Raw genomic sequence first — 16,835 nt, forward strand, 5'->3', positions numbered from 1 at the left:
TGGAGCGGCAGGCACATGAGGATTTGAGCATCTCTGCAGCTGCATACACTGCTCTCTTCAGTCTTGAGGCTGTGTTACTCATCTCACACTGTATCCATGCAGCCTTGGACAGACAGCATCCAGTCTACTGGTTCCCTTAGCCCTGCTCTTTTTGCTGTGGCCCTAAGATCAACTAACTGAAGTTTGTTAGGGGAATAGTGCTTTGTAGAAAGGTGTCAGTGGGAAGAATAAGTGAGTGCACACACGCCCCTCCCCATGCAGCATTGTCTAGTTCAGGGTGAGAGGGAACTTGTTCCTAGCAAAGAAGCGACATGTGCTGGTGTGGCTGATGTATAGCATCATGCTGATACTTCACACATTAATGTAAGGTTTATTTTTATAGTTTTTATTTTCTCTCTGTGTCAGATTTTACAGCTTCCCATAGTAGTTCTGCTGTTCCAGTCAGTAAACTTATATTTGTCTGCACCTCCATGCTTCCTCCTTTACCTTGCTTTGCTCCTGTTGGCTGCCCTAAATCTCTTTAACCAGCTAACCTCACACCAGAATCACATTCAAAAGAATATTAAATGAATCCACAGTGGAGGAATTTATATATTTATTTACTTATTAGTACTGCTTAGGTCCAGTTTCACATATTGCAATTTTTTTTTTTTTTTTTTTTAAATGATTAGCCCAGCAGTGGATAATCCACCGCTGGGCTAATAATAAAAAAAAAATTGATTTAGTTGTTTTTTGGGATGTTGGGGTGGAGAGCGAAATTGCATGGGGAGGGGGGGCCCAAGAAAATTTTTGTCCAGGGTCCAATCAATATTAAAGACGGCCCTGAACCCACGAGCCGCCACTGTTATAGTTACAAATTAATGTTCATTTTACCATATATTGCAAACAATGGAAATCATAATATCGGTATATTGAAAAAAACAACATTTATGCTTACCTGATAGATTAATTTATTTCATGGTGGTGAGAGTCAATTGGCCATTACTCCTGGGATTCAACTCCTGGTCCTTATGAGGAAACAGAGATATCCTAACATTCTAAGAGCTTTTAATCTCTCCCACCTCTCAGAATATCTCAAGAAAGGAGAAAAAACTGAAAGGTAGGAAAGGATAAAGCAGACTAAATGAGATGTAAACTATAACTGCCACCAATTGAAAATATAAAAGCGGGAGGGTCTTGTGGATTCTCACCACCATAAAAGAAAGAAATTTAACAGTTAAGCATACATTTTGTTTTCTTTCATTAGGTGGTTAGAGTACACAAGCTGTTACTCCTGGGATCTAATACCCAAGATGTGGGGTCCACAAGTAAATGGATGAGACAAAAATTAAGGGAGGCACCTAATTATCAGACACTGAGACCTGTAGAACTTTCCTACCAAAAGCTGCCTCAGAAGTGAAGTGTGTAAAAACAATTAACAGTCAAAATTAAACTTTCATTATTCAGATAGAGCAGCAATTTTAAACAACTTTCCAATTTACTTCCATTATCAAAATATGCAGTCATTTTATATTTACACTTTTTGAGTCACCAGCTCCTGCTGAGCATGTGCAAGAATTTACAGAATAATCCTGTATGCATTTGTGATTTGCTGATGGCTGTCACATGGTACGTGTGTGCATTTGTGATTGGCTGATGGCTGTCACATGGTACAGGGGTAGTGGAAATAGACATTTTAAAATTGTCAGAAAAAAAAATCTGCTACTCATTTGAAGTTCAGACTAAGTGCTATTGCATTGTCTTGTTATCTTGCATTTGTTGATTATGCAAATCTACTGTGTTGACCAGTCCTTTAATTTTTATCATCAAAAATGACTGTTATTTTAAGAAACATTCAATTGGCGCAGACCCTTATACTTTATTATTAAGTGATACTGATTCAAATAGAAGTTGAACCAGATGAACAACATAAATAAAACATTGCTCATAAAAAGACAGGGAATTCAGCAGATCTTTCAATATAGTAAAAAAACTTTATTGCCCAAAATTATTTCAATACAAAAACAAACTTTAGATTGCCTTATACCCAACTTTAGTGCATCAGAAACATTTTATTAAACCCCCAAGCTACTAACACGACACCAAAACTTCAGAGTGCACTCATAAGCAATAACAGAGCACACTACCAACAATAGAGAATGCGCCACTACAGTGTGCCTGCAGCGAGTAAGTCATTAGTGCTGCTGAAAGCCGCGGTGCTCTAAGAGGTTTATAATACGCTATATTGTTTGTTTAAAAAATAATAATAATAAGTAAATAAATTTTAAAAAAGGTGATGGAGAAGTTTGTGACCAATATAGTGCATCACATAATGTCTGCCTGCCCTATAGGTGTATAAAAGGTGGTAAAGTCTGTGATAGGTATAATGTCTATGATATGCATACTAGTGTGATACTGCTACTAGCGTGTGGGCTATGTGAGTTCTGAGGTGCTTACTTGATATACTCCCAATAGAGTTGTGCAGGCAACAGCAGATGATATTACCACGGAGTACAATGATGAGCCAACAGGAGGAGGCTAAGAGACAATTTCCCATGACACCTGTAACAGGCTGACCCAGCCGGAGGAGGCTAAGGGATATGTCCCAGCAACACCTGTAGCAGGCTTGTGACTAACTCCCAGAGGGTGATTTTCTGTCAATACCCCCTCTCTCACCTATTCCTGGTTCTGTGAGGGGAAAAATGTGTCTCAATTTGGTCTGAGAACCCCTGTCCACGAAAAATCTGGAGCACCTCATTTCTTAACCTTTCTCCTGTTGAGACAAAGATAAGACTGAGATACCAGAGAGGTAGGAGAGACTAAAAGCTCTTGGAATGTTAAAGGGACAGTCTACACCAGAATATTTTAATGCCCAATTTTGCATAACCAACACAGTTATATTAATACACTTTTTACCTCTGTGATTACCTTGTACCTTAGCCTCTGCAGACTATCCCCTTGTTTCAGTTCTTTTGACAGACTTGCATTTTAGCCAATCAGTGCTGACTCCTAGGTAACTCCACGGGCTGAGCACAATGTAATCTGTATGGCATACATGAACTAACACCCTCTAGTTGTGAAAAAAATTCAGATAGGAAGTGTCCTTCAAGGGCTAAGAAATTAGCATATGAGCCCACCTAGGTTAGCTTACAACTAAGAATACCAAGAGAATAAAGCAAAATTGATGATAAAAGTAAATGGGAAAGTTGTTTAAAATGGCATGCCCTATCGGAATCATGAAAGTTTATTTTAGACTAGACTGTCCCTTTAAGGTATATTCGTCTCCTCTTAGTGGCCAGGATTTGAATACCAGGAGTAATGGCTTGTGGATGCTCACCACCTTATGAAATAATTTTTTTTTATTTGAAAAAAAAAAAAAAAAAAAAAAAGGTTTAAAATTTAAGTTTGGTTTTAAATGTGTTTTTAGCCTTAATACAGTGGTACTTGTGGCTCTGGCTACATCTGGGTTCTAGTGTGCGCAGTTGCAAGTTGCATTAATATTAGCATCTCTACCAAAAATGGCCTAGTTTCCATTGATGTGGTAAATTGTGAAATCTGATGTTAAAAACATTTATCTCCATTAAAGTCTCTTTAACCCTTTCGTTGCCAAGTCTTTTTCAAACCACTGTGCTAATCTGATTTTTTTAGCTTTATTTTTGGCTGCTATTATCAGTCATATTTTAGTGAGTGACACACACAAATTATATTTTTTTTAGCAGGCCCAGCATATTAAGAATATACCATTATTAAATATTTACATTTCATTGCATGTGTTGCAACAAAAAAAAAATTAAATTTTTTTTATATTTTTGTTAAGAATTTAATAATAAACATTGAAAATAGCCAGGTGACCAATGTTGCTACTGTGATCACCTTACTAAATTGTTATGAAGGGTATCCGCATTTGAAAGAGGGGCCCATACAGGCTTTTGGGGGTCGCAATAGAAACTAGAGGGTCCCTTTGTGCCAGAGTAGAAATAAAGACACACCTAGCTATTCAGACAAATAAAGGAACTTATACACTGCAAAACAAACATGATTGGTGGTCTATAAACATTTTATTATTTGTCCCTAAAGATACCCTCCCTAGTGAAACCCATGTTTTGTATGTTTTAAAGGGACATTCCAGCCAAAATAGGAATCCACATGGATGAATTTCAGTTTTGAATAGAAGCATTATTTTTAAAATACACGTGTTAGCAAAAATGCTTCTAAAAAGAGCTATAGCTGTTTCAAACGTGTATTTAAGTATTTACCGTGCACCAGCATTTTAAACAAAGCACTTGCTCATTGCTCAGAGAGCCTAAGGTGCTTGTATCTTCTGTTAATGATTAATTTGTTAATTGCTGACATGATACAAGCCCCACTGGTGCTTTTGAGTCGCTGCAGTATTTAAAATGCTGGCGCACTGAGAATATCTAGTTATGCTTCACATGCACATGTAGAGAAAATGTTAACACTAAAACAGTGATAACTTTTACTAGAAGCGTTTTTGCCAATACATGTATATTGCAAATATGTTACTATTCAAAGATGTAATTCATCTATGTAAAATTACATTTTGACAGGAATGTCCGTTTAACATTTCTTATTTTTTGGGGGGCTTGGTACATTTCAAGACCATCACCATTTGAAAGAACAGACAATTCTCTTTCAAGTGAGGGGTCACGCACATTGAATTGGATAATTATAATTAATATAGATTCTATTGAGGCAAGTATTCTGCATCTGCTTCTTTTGACTAGTTATAAGGGACAAAAAACCCAAAAAAATTATTTAACGAGTCAGATAGAGAATACAATTTTAAAAAACTTTCCAATTTACTTCTATTATTTAATGTGCTTCCTTCTCTTGTTATCCTTTTCTGAAAGCCTTATCTAGGAAAGCTCAGGAGCAGCAGAGAACCTAGGTTCTAGCTGCTGATTGGTAGCTGCATATATATATATATATATAATGATACCAAAAGAATGAAACAAATTAGATAATAGAAGTAAATTAGAAAGTTGTTTAAAATTGTATTCTCTATCTGAATCATAAAAGAAAAAAATTGGGTTTCATGTCCCTTTAAGCTTTATTCTTCTGCCTTTCACTACGTGCAAACAGAATCCAACCTCTGCTCATCTGCGTTGGTCCAATGTGCTCTGTTACAAATAGTAAGACCATAATGGAATTTGTAAACAGTGAAAAGGTAGAAAACGGTAAAAGGTAAAAACCAAAAACGAGTGAGACTAAGTAGTTGAATTACATAAAAGCAAAAACGTAGTCTCCCGCCTTGTAAGAAAACCCCAGGCTTGAATGTTATAGGAGTAGCAATGTATTTAAAAAAAAATTAAGTTTAATTAACTTTTCAAAACAATGCAGCTGACAAACAATTTATTGAAAAGTTAGGCGCAAAAACAAATAAATACCAAAGTATTAGTTTTTTTTTTTTTTAAAGGGAAATTAAACACCACTTGTTTTTATGTAAAGGGATGCTAGTTCCACCCTCACAAGAGAGTTCAAAAAACAAATTATGTAACCTCAAAATCAAATAGCAAGTTTAAAAGGCACAGTCAACACCAAAATTGTTATTGTTTAAAAAGATAATTAACGACTTTACTGCCCATTCCCCAGCTTTGCACAACCAACATTGTTATATTAATATACTTTATAACATTTACAGGCAGCCTCTTATCACATCCTTTTTTTAGCATTTCACAACAAGAGACTGCTAATTCATGTGTGCAATATAGATAACATTGTGCTCTCTCCCGAGAAGTTGTGGCTGACACTGCACTCATTGGCTAAAATGCAAGTCAACAGATAATAAATAAAAAGCAATATGATAAAGGAGGCTGCAGAAGAGGCTTAGTTAGTTAGATACAAGGTAATCACAGAGGTTAAAAGTATATTAAAATAACCATGTTGGTTGTGCAAATCTGGGAAATGGGTAATATTATTATTATCGGTTATTTGTAGAGCGCCAACAGATTCCGCAGCGCTAATATAAAGGGATTATCTATCTTCTTAAACAATAACACATTAGGAGTTTACTGTCCCTTTAAGGACTATGCAGGAGTTTGAAAAGCTTGGTTACAGATTTATTTTTTTGGCCGATCTAGGGAGCGTGGGACAAGCACAATCTTTAACACAGAAGCGAAAGGAGCTCCTTTAATGATGTCCAAATTGAGCAGTGTTGCAAACAAAACCTGTTGACTTATCAAATTGAATTATTTTAATACATTATATGAATAAAATATACTACACACATATATGTGAATCACCCCATACTTTGCAGTCTGTGTGCACAGATTTTGTCCTTAATTGTTACCCTATAAGCAGAAATTTCCATGTTTAGTTTTCCAAATTTAAAAGATGATTTCACTCAGGAGTTCGTTACGGAGCATTCAGGTATGTTCCTGTGCGAAACACAGAGGAGACTATCTTTCCCATGGAGTTGATAGTGGCTTCACTGTCTGAACTAGATTCGGAATCACTGCTCCCGGAATATGCGCCCAGGCCAGGCAAAATTCCAATACAGACTGAGGCTGAAGGACAATGAAGAAGAGAACCACCGACAGAACTGCTTCCGATGGGGTCCGAGTGACTCTCTGTCAATACATAAAGAGATCAGTTACCTGTCACTAATCACACAGACATGGACATGTTTATAGACAATAAAAGGGAAAGTATTTTCTTTATATACACACACAGATCTAGATTACAAAACACCTATATAAATTTATGTTTTAGAATTTAAACTATTTCTTTGTTAGAAAAATTGCATTATTTTGTAGTCCTGGAACATATTCCATGATATGTTTATCTCATCTCTATTGTGGTTGACAATTACAAACAAACATGAACGAGCTCCTGCACGGATCAAACAGTCATTGTGTAGCATATTGCAGGATAAACTTTCTGAATCAGGGGGCGGAGCCAGCTGTCCTTGAGGACAGACACGTTTTATTACAGCTCCTACATATAGCCATATTATTATTCTTTTTTACTGAGATTTTTGCCAAAATCTATACTGAAGCACAGACCATGGATTGCTGGGATCGTTAGGATTGACTTATTATATAAACTTGATGGGAAGGAATCTTATATAACTCTCCTTTATGAAGCAGGCCTGACAGTATACAGCACCGGACAACTACTTCAGACCTACTCCTCTGATTAAGTGCAATACCAACGTGCAAACACCATTATGAGGGGGATTGATCAGTTACAACTGCTTCTCATAAAGCTGGAACAACGGATGGATAGACATTTTATTGATCTTACACATATTATCAGAAATCCATGCGGGAGTGAAGACCTGTACAAGCCCAAAATGGCGGAGAGAGCGACTGCCGCTTCGCATGATATGCAGTCACAGACTGGTACAGCTGATTCTGATGCGGAGACACAGCGGAGCAGACCTCGCATTGATTCTTCTTTTGCCAACATACAGGACAGCACACTGGGCCTCCAGCCATCTCCTAGCAATATTACTAAAGCAAGGAAGGCGTACGATCAGATTATCACAGCACATAGACCACTGGAGAGCTCCCAGCAACATGTTCGAGACCGCAACAGACAAGGGGTGTTTGAGCGGATGCAGCCTCTCTATTGGCTCCACCACTCTGAATCTAACTCTAACTACCACAGCTATGAGCTTGCAGACAAGATGGGGGTTGACTCCGCGCAGCAAGAGGAAGTTAGAGAGAGTGAATACCTTCCACACATATCTGAGATGTCGGCTGTGCAAAGACCTACCCCTGCTAAACCTACACATCAGAAGCGAGGTGAAGCGTTCAGCTCCTTCATCACTATCCTAGATGTCAGCGAGGATTCGATCGCAGCTACCTTCGAGTATGATGGGGCCGGCTTTTTGCTGAGTGACAACGCATCCAGATCCCTGAGTAGCAGCAGAGAAGGAGGCACACGTTCTACCACTACAAGAGTAGTGAGACAGTCTCCTATAAAATACAGATCACTCACCAACGTAAACAACTTGTTCCTGCGACCAGATTCTGTTCTCCTCATGTGGCATGTACTCTTCAGATTCGCTTGGATCTTTATGGCTTCTGCTTACGATCTGGCCCATTTGCAAAATCGGAGAGTAAGTTACTTCCTGGACTGCCATATAACTCTGAGGTCTGGAGTGGGGTAGGGAGGATTTAGAGACTTTGCTGTAAAAACCCCAAAACTGACATCGGTTTCACTTGCAGGAATATGTTTTTGATCTTTTGTTATCAGGATATGCTTAATATTAGCCTAACCTTCCCCCAATATATTAGAAAGTAGATAAAGATAGCTGGCCATCTCTTTTTAACCTGGGTGTGGTAACGGTCTCTGGGACTTATTAGCAAGACGTTGCATTGTTACTCTTTTTTCATGCTCCAATACTTTTGAGTAATAAGTCTGCTGGTTCTATAATTCTCTTGTGTCAGTATGTCCTCATTAGCCCATTATTGCTAATATACTCTCTATTTGTTTTGCATTGTTAGTGTGAGGGTTGATTACATGTTATATGCTCAAATGACTCTGCTTATCTATTTAATTATTTTATGATTGGTTAAAAATGTTTAGTACTAAGCTCATAACTTGTTAGTTAAGTATTACACAGGATGCTAGCTTGTTTCTTAACCCCTCAAGTGATGCAATATATGTGAGGATATAGAAAGCCCCACTATAACATGACTTCAATCACCTCATTTAATATGCAGGACTGAGTTGTATTCAACTACATACTAATGTCATGTTTAGTTGTGCCTAGCCGCATAAATATACATTTACCGCAACTGTTAACAGATCTCCCCAATAACAGCCTAAATGATGGTCCTTCAAGGTGCCTAAGAATATGGCCGTACACCACTGGATTGTCGCTCATTTGCCTATGTCTGCCTGTTTCACGGCTCTATAACCTGTCCAGCTCTCATTACTCCCACTGTTATGACCCCTCTACACGATCTATGAAAGAACATGTGGCACATTTCCCTAAGACATAGAGAGGTTTATGTGATTTGTGCTGATAGGTGACTGTATGCATGACAATACTACATGCTAATTTGTATATATGTTACATCCATTGAGAGGACTTATTATGTTTTAATTTTGGGATTTATTTGATGTGTGTTCTTACAAGATCCTTATCTTTTCTATTATCTATATCTTACATATATGTTTTTATGATAGGCTGTATGTGGTCTTATGGTGAGCACAGTCATGATATGGTATATGAGTCATATGTCATGTAACCCCTTAGCTGACATATACTCTTTAGTATTTAATGTTCAAACACAGGGTAACCACCTATAGTGTAAGTCTCAAAGAGATACAGGTTCACTGCTCTATATACCATAATTAGGATGTTGGTACAGTTGCTAACCCGTTATGGGAATTATCTCTGATATTACACTTGCTTCTAAACCTAGCTTTATATTTAAGTATGTTCTATTCTCTGTTTAGTGTTGTATAGACTTAATTCTATTAGAAATTTGCACTCAAGACAATAGCTACTAGCCCAAACAATAAAAAATCTGCTTTGAAACCCACAACAACCTGCCTGCTAACCATCTACTCCTTAATCTATATGCAACCTCAGGAGACTTTAGTAGCCTCCCCACTTAGCCCCATGCATATTGTAAGGTACAATGACAATACTTAAACTCTAATAATACAAGATCTCTACGATCAGGCACTTCTAAGTTCATTCCAGACACCCTAAGTTACCCGCATTTATACTAGGCTCCGCCCCCCCCCCTCCCACCTCCTTTTCCTATAAACATAGCGGTGCTTACCCGCTGAATATCCCCCTCCCCCCCTATATAGCTCGGCCCAAGAGTGGCTGATACTCATAATAAATCTCCACAAGTTGATATGTTGGTCTTAGGTAATATACTATTAGATTGTGGAGCTCATACGCTGATAATACAAAATGAAGTTCTAATTCATCTCGCCTAAGATATTGTATATTCTAATATCCAGATTTGAAATATATATATGCATATTGCTTACTTAATAACGCCTTTATATAAACAATGTATTATTGACTTTGTTGTAACTTTGGCCTTAGGGCGAGTTTTTGTTGTAATGATATATGCTTTAACTTCAATAAAAAAAATATTTTCAAAAAAAAAAAAACTTTCTGAATCAATCAGGATGCACTACAGCATCTCTAAGGGAAGATAGAAAACCACGATATTCAAGGTTAAAAGGGAAAATAAAGTGAAGATTCATTTTTTTTATATATATATAATTCAGACAGATCAAGCAATTTTAGACATCTTTCCAATTTACTTTGATGATCTAATTTGATTCATTCTCCTGGTATCCCTTGTTGAAAAGCATACCTTGGTAGGCTCAGGGACAGCTATGCACTACTGGGAGTAAGCTGCTGATTGGTGGCTGCACATATATGCCTCTAGCCATTTAAAACACCAGATGTGTTCAGCAGGCTCCCAGAAGTGCATTGCTGATCTATCAACAAAGGATACCAAAGAGAATGAAGCAAATTTTGATAATGGAAGCAAAATCTGAAAGTTGTTTGCTCTATCTGAAACATTTTGGGTTTCGTTTCCCTTTAAAGGGACATGGAGGTCAAAATCAAACTTGAATGATTCTCATAGAGTTTACTATATATTTATACACACACACTTTATGGCCAAAAGTATGTGAGCAAAAATTTTAAAATATCTCTTTAATAAATCTGTTTCCTTTTCTCTTGGTCTAACATAGAAATGTAGTAATAAAAAGATGCAGTGCTCTTACATTTAGAATAAACAGACTGGGAAATCTCTGAGAACCAGTCAACAAGAAATGTGCTGCTGCTTTGCAGAGCTAATGCATATTTGACTGCTCACTTCAAACAGCACTTTGCCCTGGATGAACTGTGTCAAGGAAAATTGACACAGTGCAGCCAGAGCACAGCTCTGTTTGAAGAGAACTGTCTAATGTGGAGCAGCACTACAAAGTTAAAGCGCTAACAGTTCCTGCATGTGTCCTGTTCTTTCTGCAGACATGCTGCATTTTCTGCGATGACATCTCACATCAATGTATGTTCTGCCTTGGGGGGCCAGACCAATCTCCAGGTCACAAGCCATCAAACAAAGCTGAGCCGTTTGAGTTTTCGCACCAAGAGTGGCATAAAGTCACCCAACAGCAATATGAAAGACTGGTAGAGAGCATGCCAAGACGCATGGAAGCTGTGATTGAAAATCAGGGTTATTCCACCACATATTCATTTCTGAACTCTTGCCAAGTTAAAACATTAAGTTCAAAAATGAAAATGAACTTGTTTCCTTTGCATTATTCGAGGTCTGAAAACACTGCATCTTTTTTATTTTGACCAGTTGTCATTTTCTGCACATAAATGCTCTAAATGACAATATTTTTTATTTGGGATAAATATTGTCAGTAGTTTAAAGAATAATACAAAAAAATTAATTTTACTTATACCTATAAATAGTAAAACCAGAGAAACTGATCATTTCGCAGTGGTCTCTTAATTTTTCCCAGAGCTGTATATACATAGATACACTTTATGGCCCTTTACAGATCTGGCCACTAATATATATGATATAATCAGACATTCTCTATAGCTTCAGTAAAGAAGTTCCCTATTACTTTAGGTTGAAATTATTATGGATACAAACCTTTAAATTTCTCATGTTCTGGTTCCAGTTTGATTTTCTTAGCACTAGAACTTTCAGAATTGCTAGAAAGATAAAAACAAAAACTATTTTGATAACAAAGCTTGAAAAAAATAAAGATCTATCATCTATCAATAAGTATAAAAAATATCTCGCATAAAACTATCATCCAAATATCAGTATACAAAACCTCCTTCTTTTATTCAATTCTAATTAATGCAGTAAAGATGTAGCTCCTTCCCCTACATGGTCTAGATATTTAGTATTAAACATGAATCAGTACAGGTTAGCAAGTGAACAGGTAATAGGTAAAATTTAGGGGTTAAAGCCCCCCCCCCCCCCCACACATCTCATTACTGGCTCTCATTTATTTATTTTAACCAGTTTTGAGGGGGTTCCTCTGTAAACATAAATATAGAAGTAAAGATATTAATAAAATAATCAACATTTTAGTTTATCAAGAGTTTTCTGTAGTCTTGTAATAAACAAATTATAATTAACATACCGGGAATGTAAAAACGTATTGAATATATTAACATCCTGTTGCTGCAACTGTGTTTGAATGGCCAAACTCTGTTTGCTATTTGCCTAATTTGGAAAAACCAATCCAGGCTACTTTTTGGTTCAGCACAATCACAATAGTTTGTTTTTGGCTGATTCACGCACTTGCAAATGGGTTTTCCGATCCTCAATAAATGTCCTATTTTCTATATGAGGCTGAAACGTTATTGGCGGTCACAATACGTTTACCAGTCACTTTTCAAGGCCATTTTTGGGTTTTCAAATAACATCTCTAGGCACTTGAAAAATCCTTGAAAGGGTATATTGGATGTCTTTAACAATATTTTACAGCTCTTAGCAAACCGTCTATTATCTTGCACATATGTAAAAAACAAATGGCCAGAGGTTAATTAACGTACATGGTATTGATTCATTAAAGCTACATTCATCCCTATTGGAGAGGCTGTATACAGTAAACAGGGCACACATTTACATCTGTATAGGGATATATACATATATATGTACATAACTGTACATATCATGTACAGCTAAGGGGATCAGCAGAAAAAGTCCCTTCAGGACAACATCTACAAATGGCACGTTTTTATCTTTTATTGTTAATATTTGATAGTAAGTCAAACTCGCACTGTCAGGATTATATATACTATATACAGGCATACCTTATTTTATTGAGCTTCACAGATATTGCTCTTTTTACAAACTGAAGGTTTGTGGCAACACTGTGTCGAGCAAGTCTAGCGGTGCCATTTTTCCAACATATATAAAAACACATAAATACACATGTATACACCTATATACACAAAACCAACAAAAAACATAACTAGCTGAAGGCTCAGATGATGCTTAGCATATTTTTTTAGCAATAAAGTATCTTTTAATTAAAGCATGTACATTGGTTTTTTTTTTAGACATAACGCTGTTGCACACTAAATAGACTAAAGTATAGTGTAAATATAACTTTTATATGCAATGGGAAACCTAAAAATTAGTATGACTCCCTTTATTGCGGTGGTCTGAAACTGAAACGCGAAATATCTTCACGTTACGCCTGTTTATAGAAATATGTATATATGAATAAATAGAACCTATTCTTCTATGTGAAGAACACTGAAATGTGAAATATTAAATTATTTCATGTTGGTTAGCGCACTTGAGAAAATGCGATCGGGTTTGCACGACTTGCTGGGTATTGAAGTCTATGGGAGAATATATTAACGCGGCTGCGATATTGTAACCTCAGATAATTTTCATGCGATCGGTTAGCACGCGGGGCGAAAACTTGTAATACGTGCAGTACCCAACACGCTAAAAGCCAAATACAATTGGCGTGCAAGCGGGAGCGTTAAATAGAGCTCCACTGGTAATCTAGCCCTAATTCGGAAAGTAAAAGCCTTTTAGGGGGCAAATTAATGACAGGTTGTAATCAAGGCCTTTGTTAGCAAAACTTGCACTGTTTTGCACTATGTTATTGTTTGTTCGCCTTTGAAGAGTCCAATTATATGTAACAGGGTTACACCTGCAGTATCCACTTCCAATTCTCAGAAGTGTTAAATTACAAGACAAGGGGCAAAATATATAAAGCACTAGCATTTTGCTAATTATTTTGTTACTTTGTAATATAAAATGTTTAATTATGCATTCTCAAAGTGTTTAATGTCCCTTTAAGTTGAAAATAAAGCAGCTGTTGATTCATTAAACTTTAATTTCACTAAGACTGATATAAAGACAACACAGTAGAAGTCTGAACCAACCTTCTGTGCCTGACTGCTCCTGCCAGCAGCTTTGACTGTGAAAATTTAGTCTTGGTTTCAACAGGTTTACCAGCCGGCTTCTTATCTGCTTCTCTCTTTTTTTGGTCTGTGCTTGAAGATGCCACTTTGGAGCGGGCATTGTAAGCTAACAATTAAGGATATAAAGCAAAAGAGAAACAAAGGAGGGTAATCAAAGCATAAACTGTATCTTCGCATAGGGATAAAGCCAGCAGTAGACTTGCTCTTCACTGTGGTATGTATTGCTCATATAAAGTTATTTATTCACACACATAACAGGGACAGTAAAGCCAAAATTAAACATGATTCAGATAGAACATGCAATTTTAAACAACATTCCAATTTACTTCTATTATCTGATTTGCTTTGTTCTCTTAGTAATCTTTGATGAAGACAAAACCTAGATAGGCTGATAAGCGCTTAGGAGTCTTTAGCAGTTTTGTAACTATGACTAAGGCTGCTAAAACCAATGTAGCAAACACTGCTGCCAGATGGCTTAAGACATGTGCACCCTCCTGAGCTCACCTAGGATTATGCTTTATCAAAGGATATCAAGAGAACTAAGCAAAATTGCTAATAGAAGTAAATTGGAAGGTTGGTTAAAGGGATATCACAGCCCAAATTTGACTCTACGTAGATGCATTTCAGTTTTGAATAGAAGCATTTTTGTAATATACATGTATAAGCAAAAGTTCTATAGCCGTTTGAAAAGTGTATTTAAGTATGCACCATCATTTTAAACACAAAACAAAAAGAATGCTGACTGCACCAACCAAAAAATGTACTCTCATGAGTGAGAGAATAATAAGTGCAATAACCCCTATATAATAATAGGTACAATACCAAAAACAGTAGTGCAATATATAAAAATAATAGTGAAACAATAGTGTTTCACAAACTAAAGTCTGTGAATGGAAATGCTGATGCACATAGAGTGTCAAGTCTCATGAAAGCTGGATCAATCAGTCCCATATGTGATCACAATACGGTCAAATCCCAATAGGCTGATATCTAAGGACGGCTGCAAACTTCTTCAAGTACGTTAGGTCAGTAAAATTGTCTACAACGATATAAAGAAAAGAAGGCGCCGCTATGGTGCAATAACACTGACAATCAGGTGATATAGTACAAGACAGTGGTGTTATACTGACAAATAGAGTGGCACTATTAAAAGTGCTTGAATCGCCTTCTAAACCTTAAGAACCGTTCAGCAAGCTCCCTCAGTCTGGTCACGTCTCTCCCAGAAAGAAAACGACCCTCTGATACACGATATCGTCTTGGGGTGCTCCTTAGTATACTGGAAGCTGTCCAACTTTGAATTTAGCCGTGGCGTTCTAATACCCCGTATACTTTTTTTTTTTTTTTGAGATAATGGTTAGCTCAGGAAAAAAATAAGTATACAGGGTATTAGAACGCAACAGCTAAATTCAAAGTTGGACAGCTTCCAGTATACTAAGGAGCACCCCAAGACGATATCGTGTATCAGAGGGTCGTTTTCTTTCTGGGAGAGACGTGACCAGACTGAGGGAGCTTGCTGAACGGTTCTTAAGGTTTAGAAGGCGATTCAAGCACTTTTAATAGTGCCACTCTATTTGTCAGTATAACACCACTGTCTTGTACTATATCACCTGATTGTCAGTGTTATTGCACCATAGCGGCGCCTTCTTTTCTTTATATCATTGTAGACAATTTTAAACACAGAACTTGCTTAGAGAGCCCAAGGTTCTTGTTCAATCTGGTAATGGCGCTCTGAGCATCTATAGTATTTAAAATGCTGGTGGACTGAGAATATCTAGCTATGCCTCACATGCACGTGCAGAAAAATATTAACTCTAAAACAGTTATAACTTTTACTAGAAAAGGAATGTCCCTTTAAAATGTCATGTTCTATCCAGTCAATAAGTTTCATTTTACTCCCCCTTTAAAAGAAATATGCTAAATATGTCTTCAACTATAATGGAGTTAGAGCCAAGCATTTAGTAAATATAAACCACTCAAACTACCACTTATGTTACATTACCTGCACATCTCTGAAAGTTTTAGTAATCAATGCCATAAAACAGAGAAGTAGACAGTCACAGAAAAATATTAAGCGTGTTTAGAGGTAAATTCTGTATAAAAATTACAAACATTGCATGCTTGTTTAATCCTAAACCATGCACATTTGTTTGTCCTTAAAGGAATATAAAACAGTCTGTTTCATTGTAATAAAAAAGCACTAAACTTTGGGTTATACTTAATAGACATCATTGCAATATGTATTATTCATTATTTTAAAAGGATTTTACCTTTTATTTATTTTTTAAAATTAATTTGTGCAGGGTCCATTACTTCCTGTCACAGCCCCACAAGGAGGCTGTGGTTTTCAATGGAAGGTAAAGGAGTTTGCCACCAGTAGTGCCATTGATCTTGTGACCAAACTTCCAATACCATATTATATATTGCTAATTATCTGAGATGACAAAATTATGTCTCTTAATTTGTTTCAATCTTATTACAGAGGTGTTGTGTATTAGGTTAACAAATACAATATGAGAAAAGGGGATCCCAGAACAAAATAATAACCTAAATATCATTAATTAACAATACTATATGATGAAAACTGACATATATTATAAAACATTAGAATTATTAAACAATGTAAAAATCATGGGAATTAATTAAAATCCTCAGAGTAATAAAATTTACAACAATTAGAATACTGTCCCAGCACTACACTACCTGAATATAGTAAGGTGTTTAATGAAATGATCATCATCACCAACATATCAATGTAAAAGAGAATGTAGCAACTATTAGTGAAGCAGTGTAGGTGTTGTGAATATTATAGTGTAAATAAAATGCTTCAGTTAAAGGGACATGAAACCCACATTTTTTTCTTTCATGGTTTAGAAAGAGCATGCAATTTTAAACAACTTTCTAATTTACTTCTATTATCTAATTTGCT

At 36.5% G+C, this 16,835-nt stretch overlaps 1 protein-coding gene across 3 annotated transcripts in view; it reads right to left on the reverse strand.

The window, feature by feature from the left end:
- Positions 1 to 5,335: 5,335 nt before the first annotated feature.
- The window catches only part of PSME3IP1 (proteasome activator subunit 3 interacting protein 1), a 38,564-nt gene continuing 27,064 nt past the window's right edge, over positions 5,336 to 16,835 (reverse strand). For all 3 annotated transcript variants that reach the window (XM_053700246.1, XM_053700245.1, XM_053700243.1), the window contains exons 5-7: positions 13,871 to 14,009; positions 11,601 to 11,662; positions 5,336 to 6,569 (exon numbers count right to left, since the gene is read on the reverse strand). In XM_053700246.1, the coding sequence (XP_053556221.1) occupies positions 6,355 to 6,569; positions 11,601 to 11,662; positions 13,871 to 14,009 (416 nt within the window). In that variant the 3' untranslated portion in view covers positions 5,336 to 6,354. The remainder of the gene's footprint in view (positions 6,570 to 11,600; positions 11,663 to 13,870; positions 14,010 to 16,835) is intronic.

This window comes from Bombina bombina, chromosome 1 (genome assembly GCF_027579735.1).
Source record: "Bombina bombina isolate aBomBom1 chromosome 1, aBomBom1.pri, whole genome shotgun sequence".
NCBI classification, from domain to species: Eukaryota; Metazoa; Chordata; class Amphibia; order Anura; family Bombinatoridae; genus Bombina; species Bombina bombina.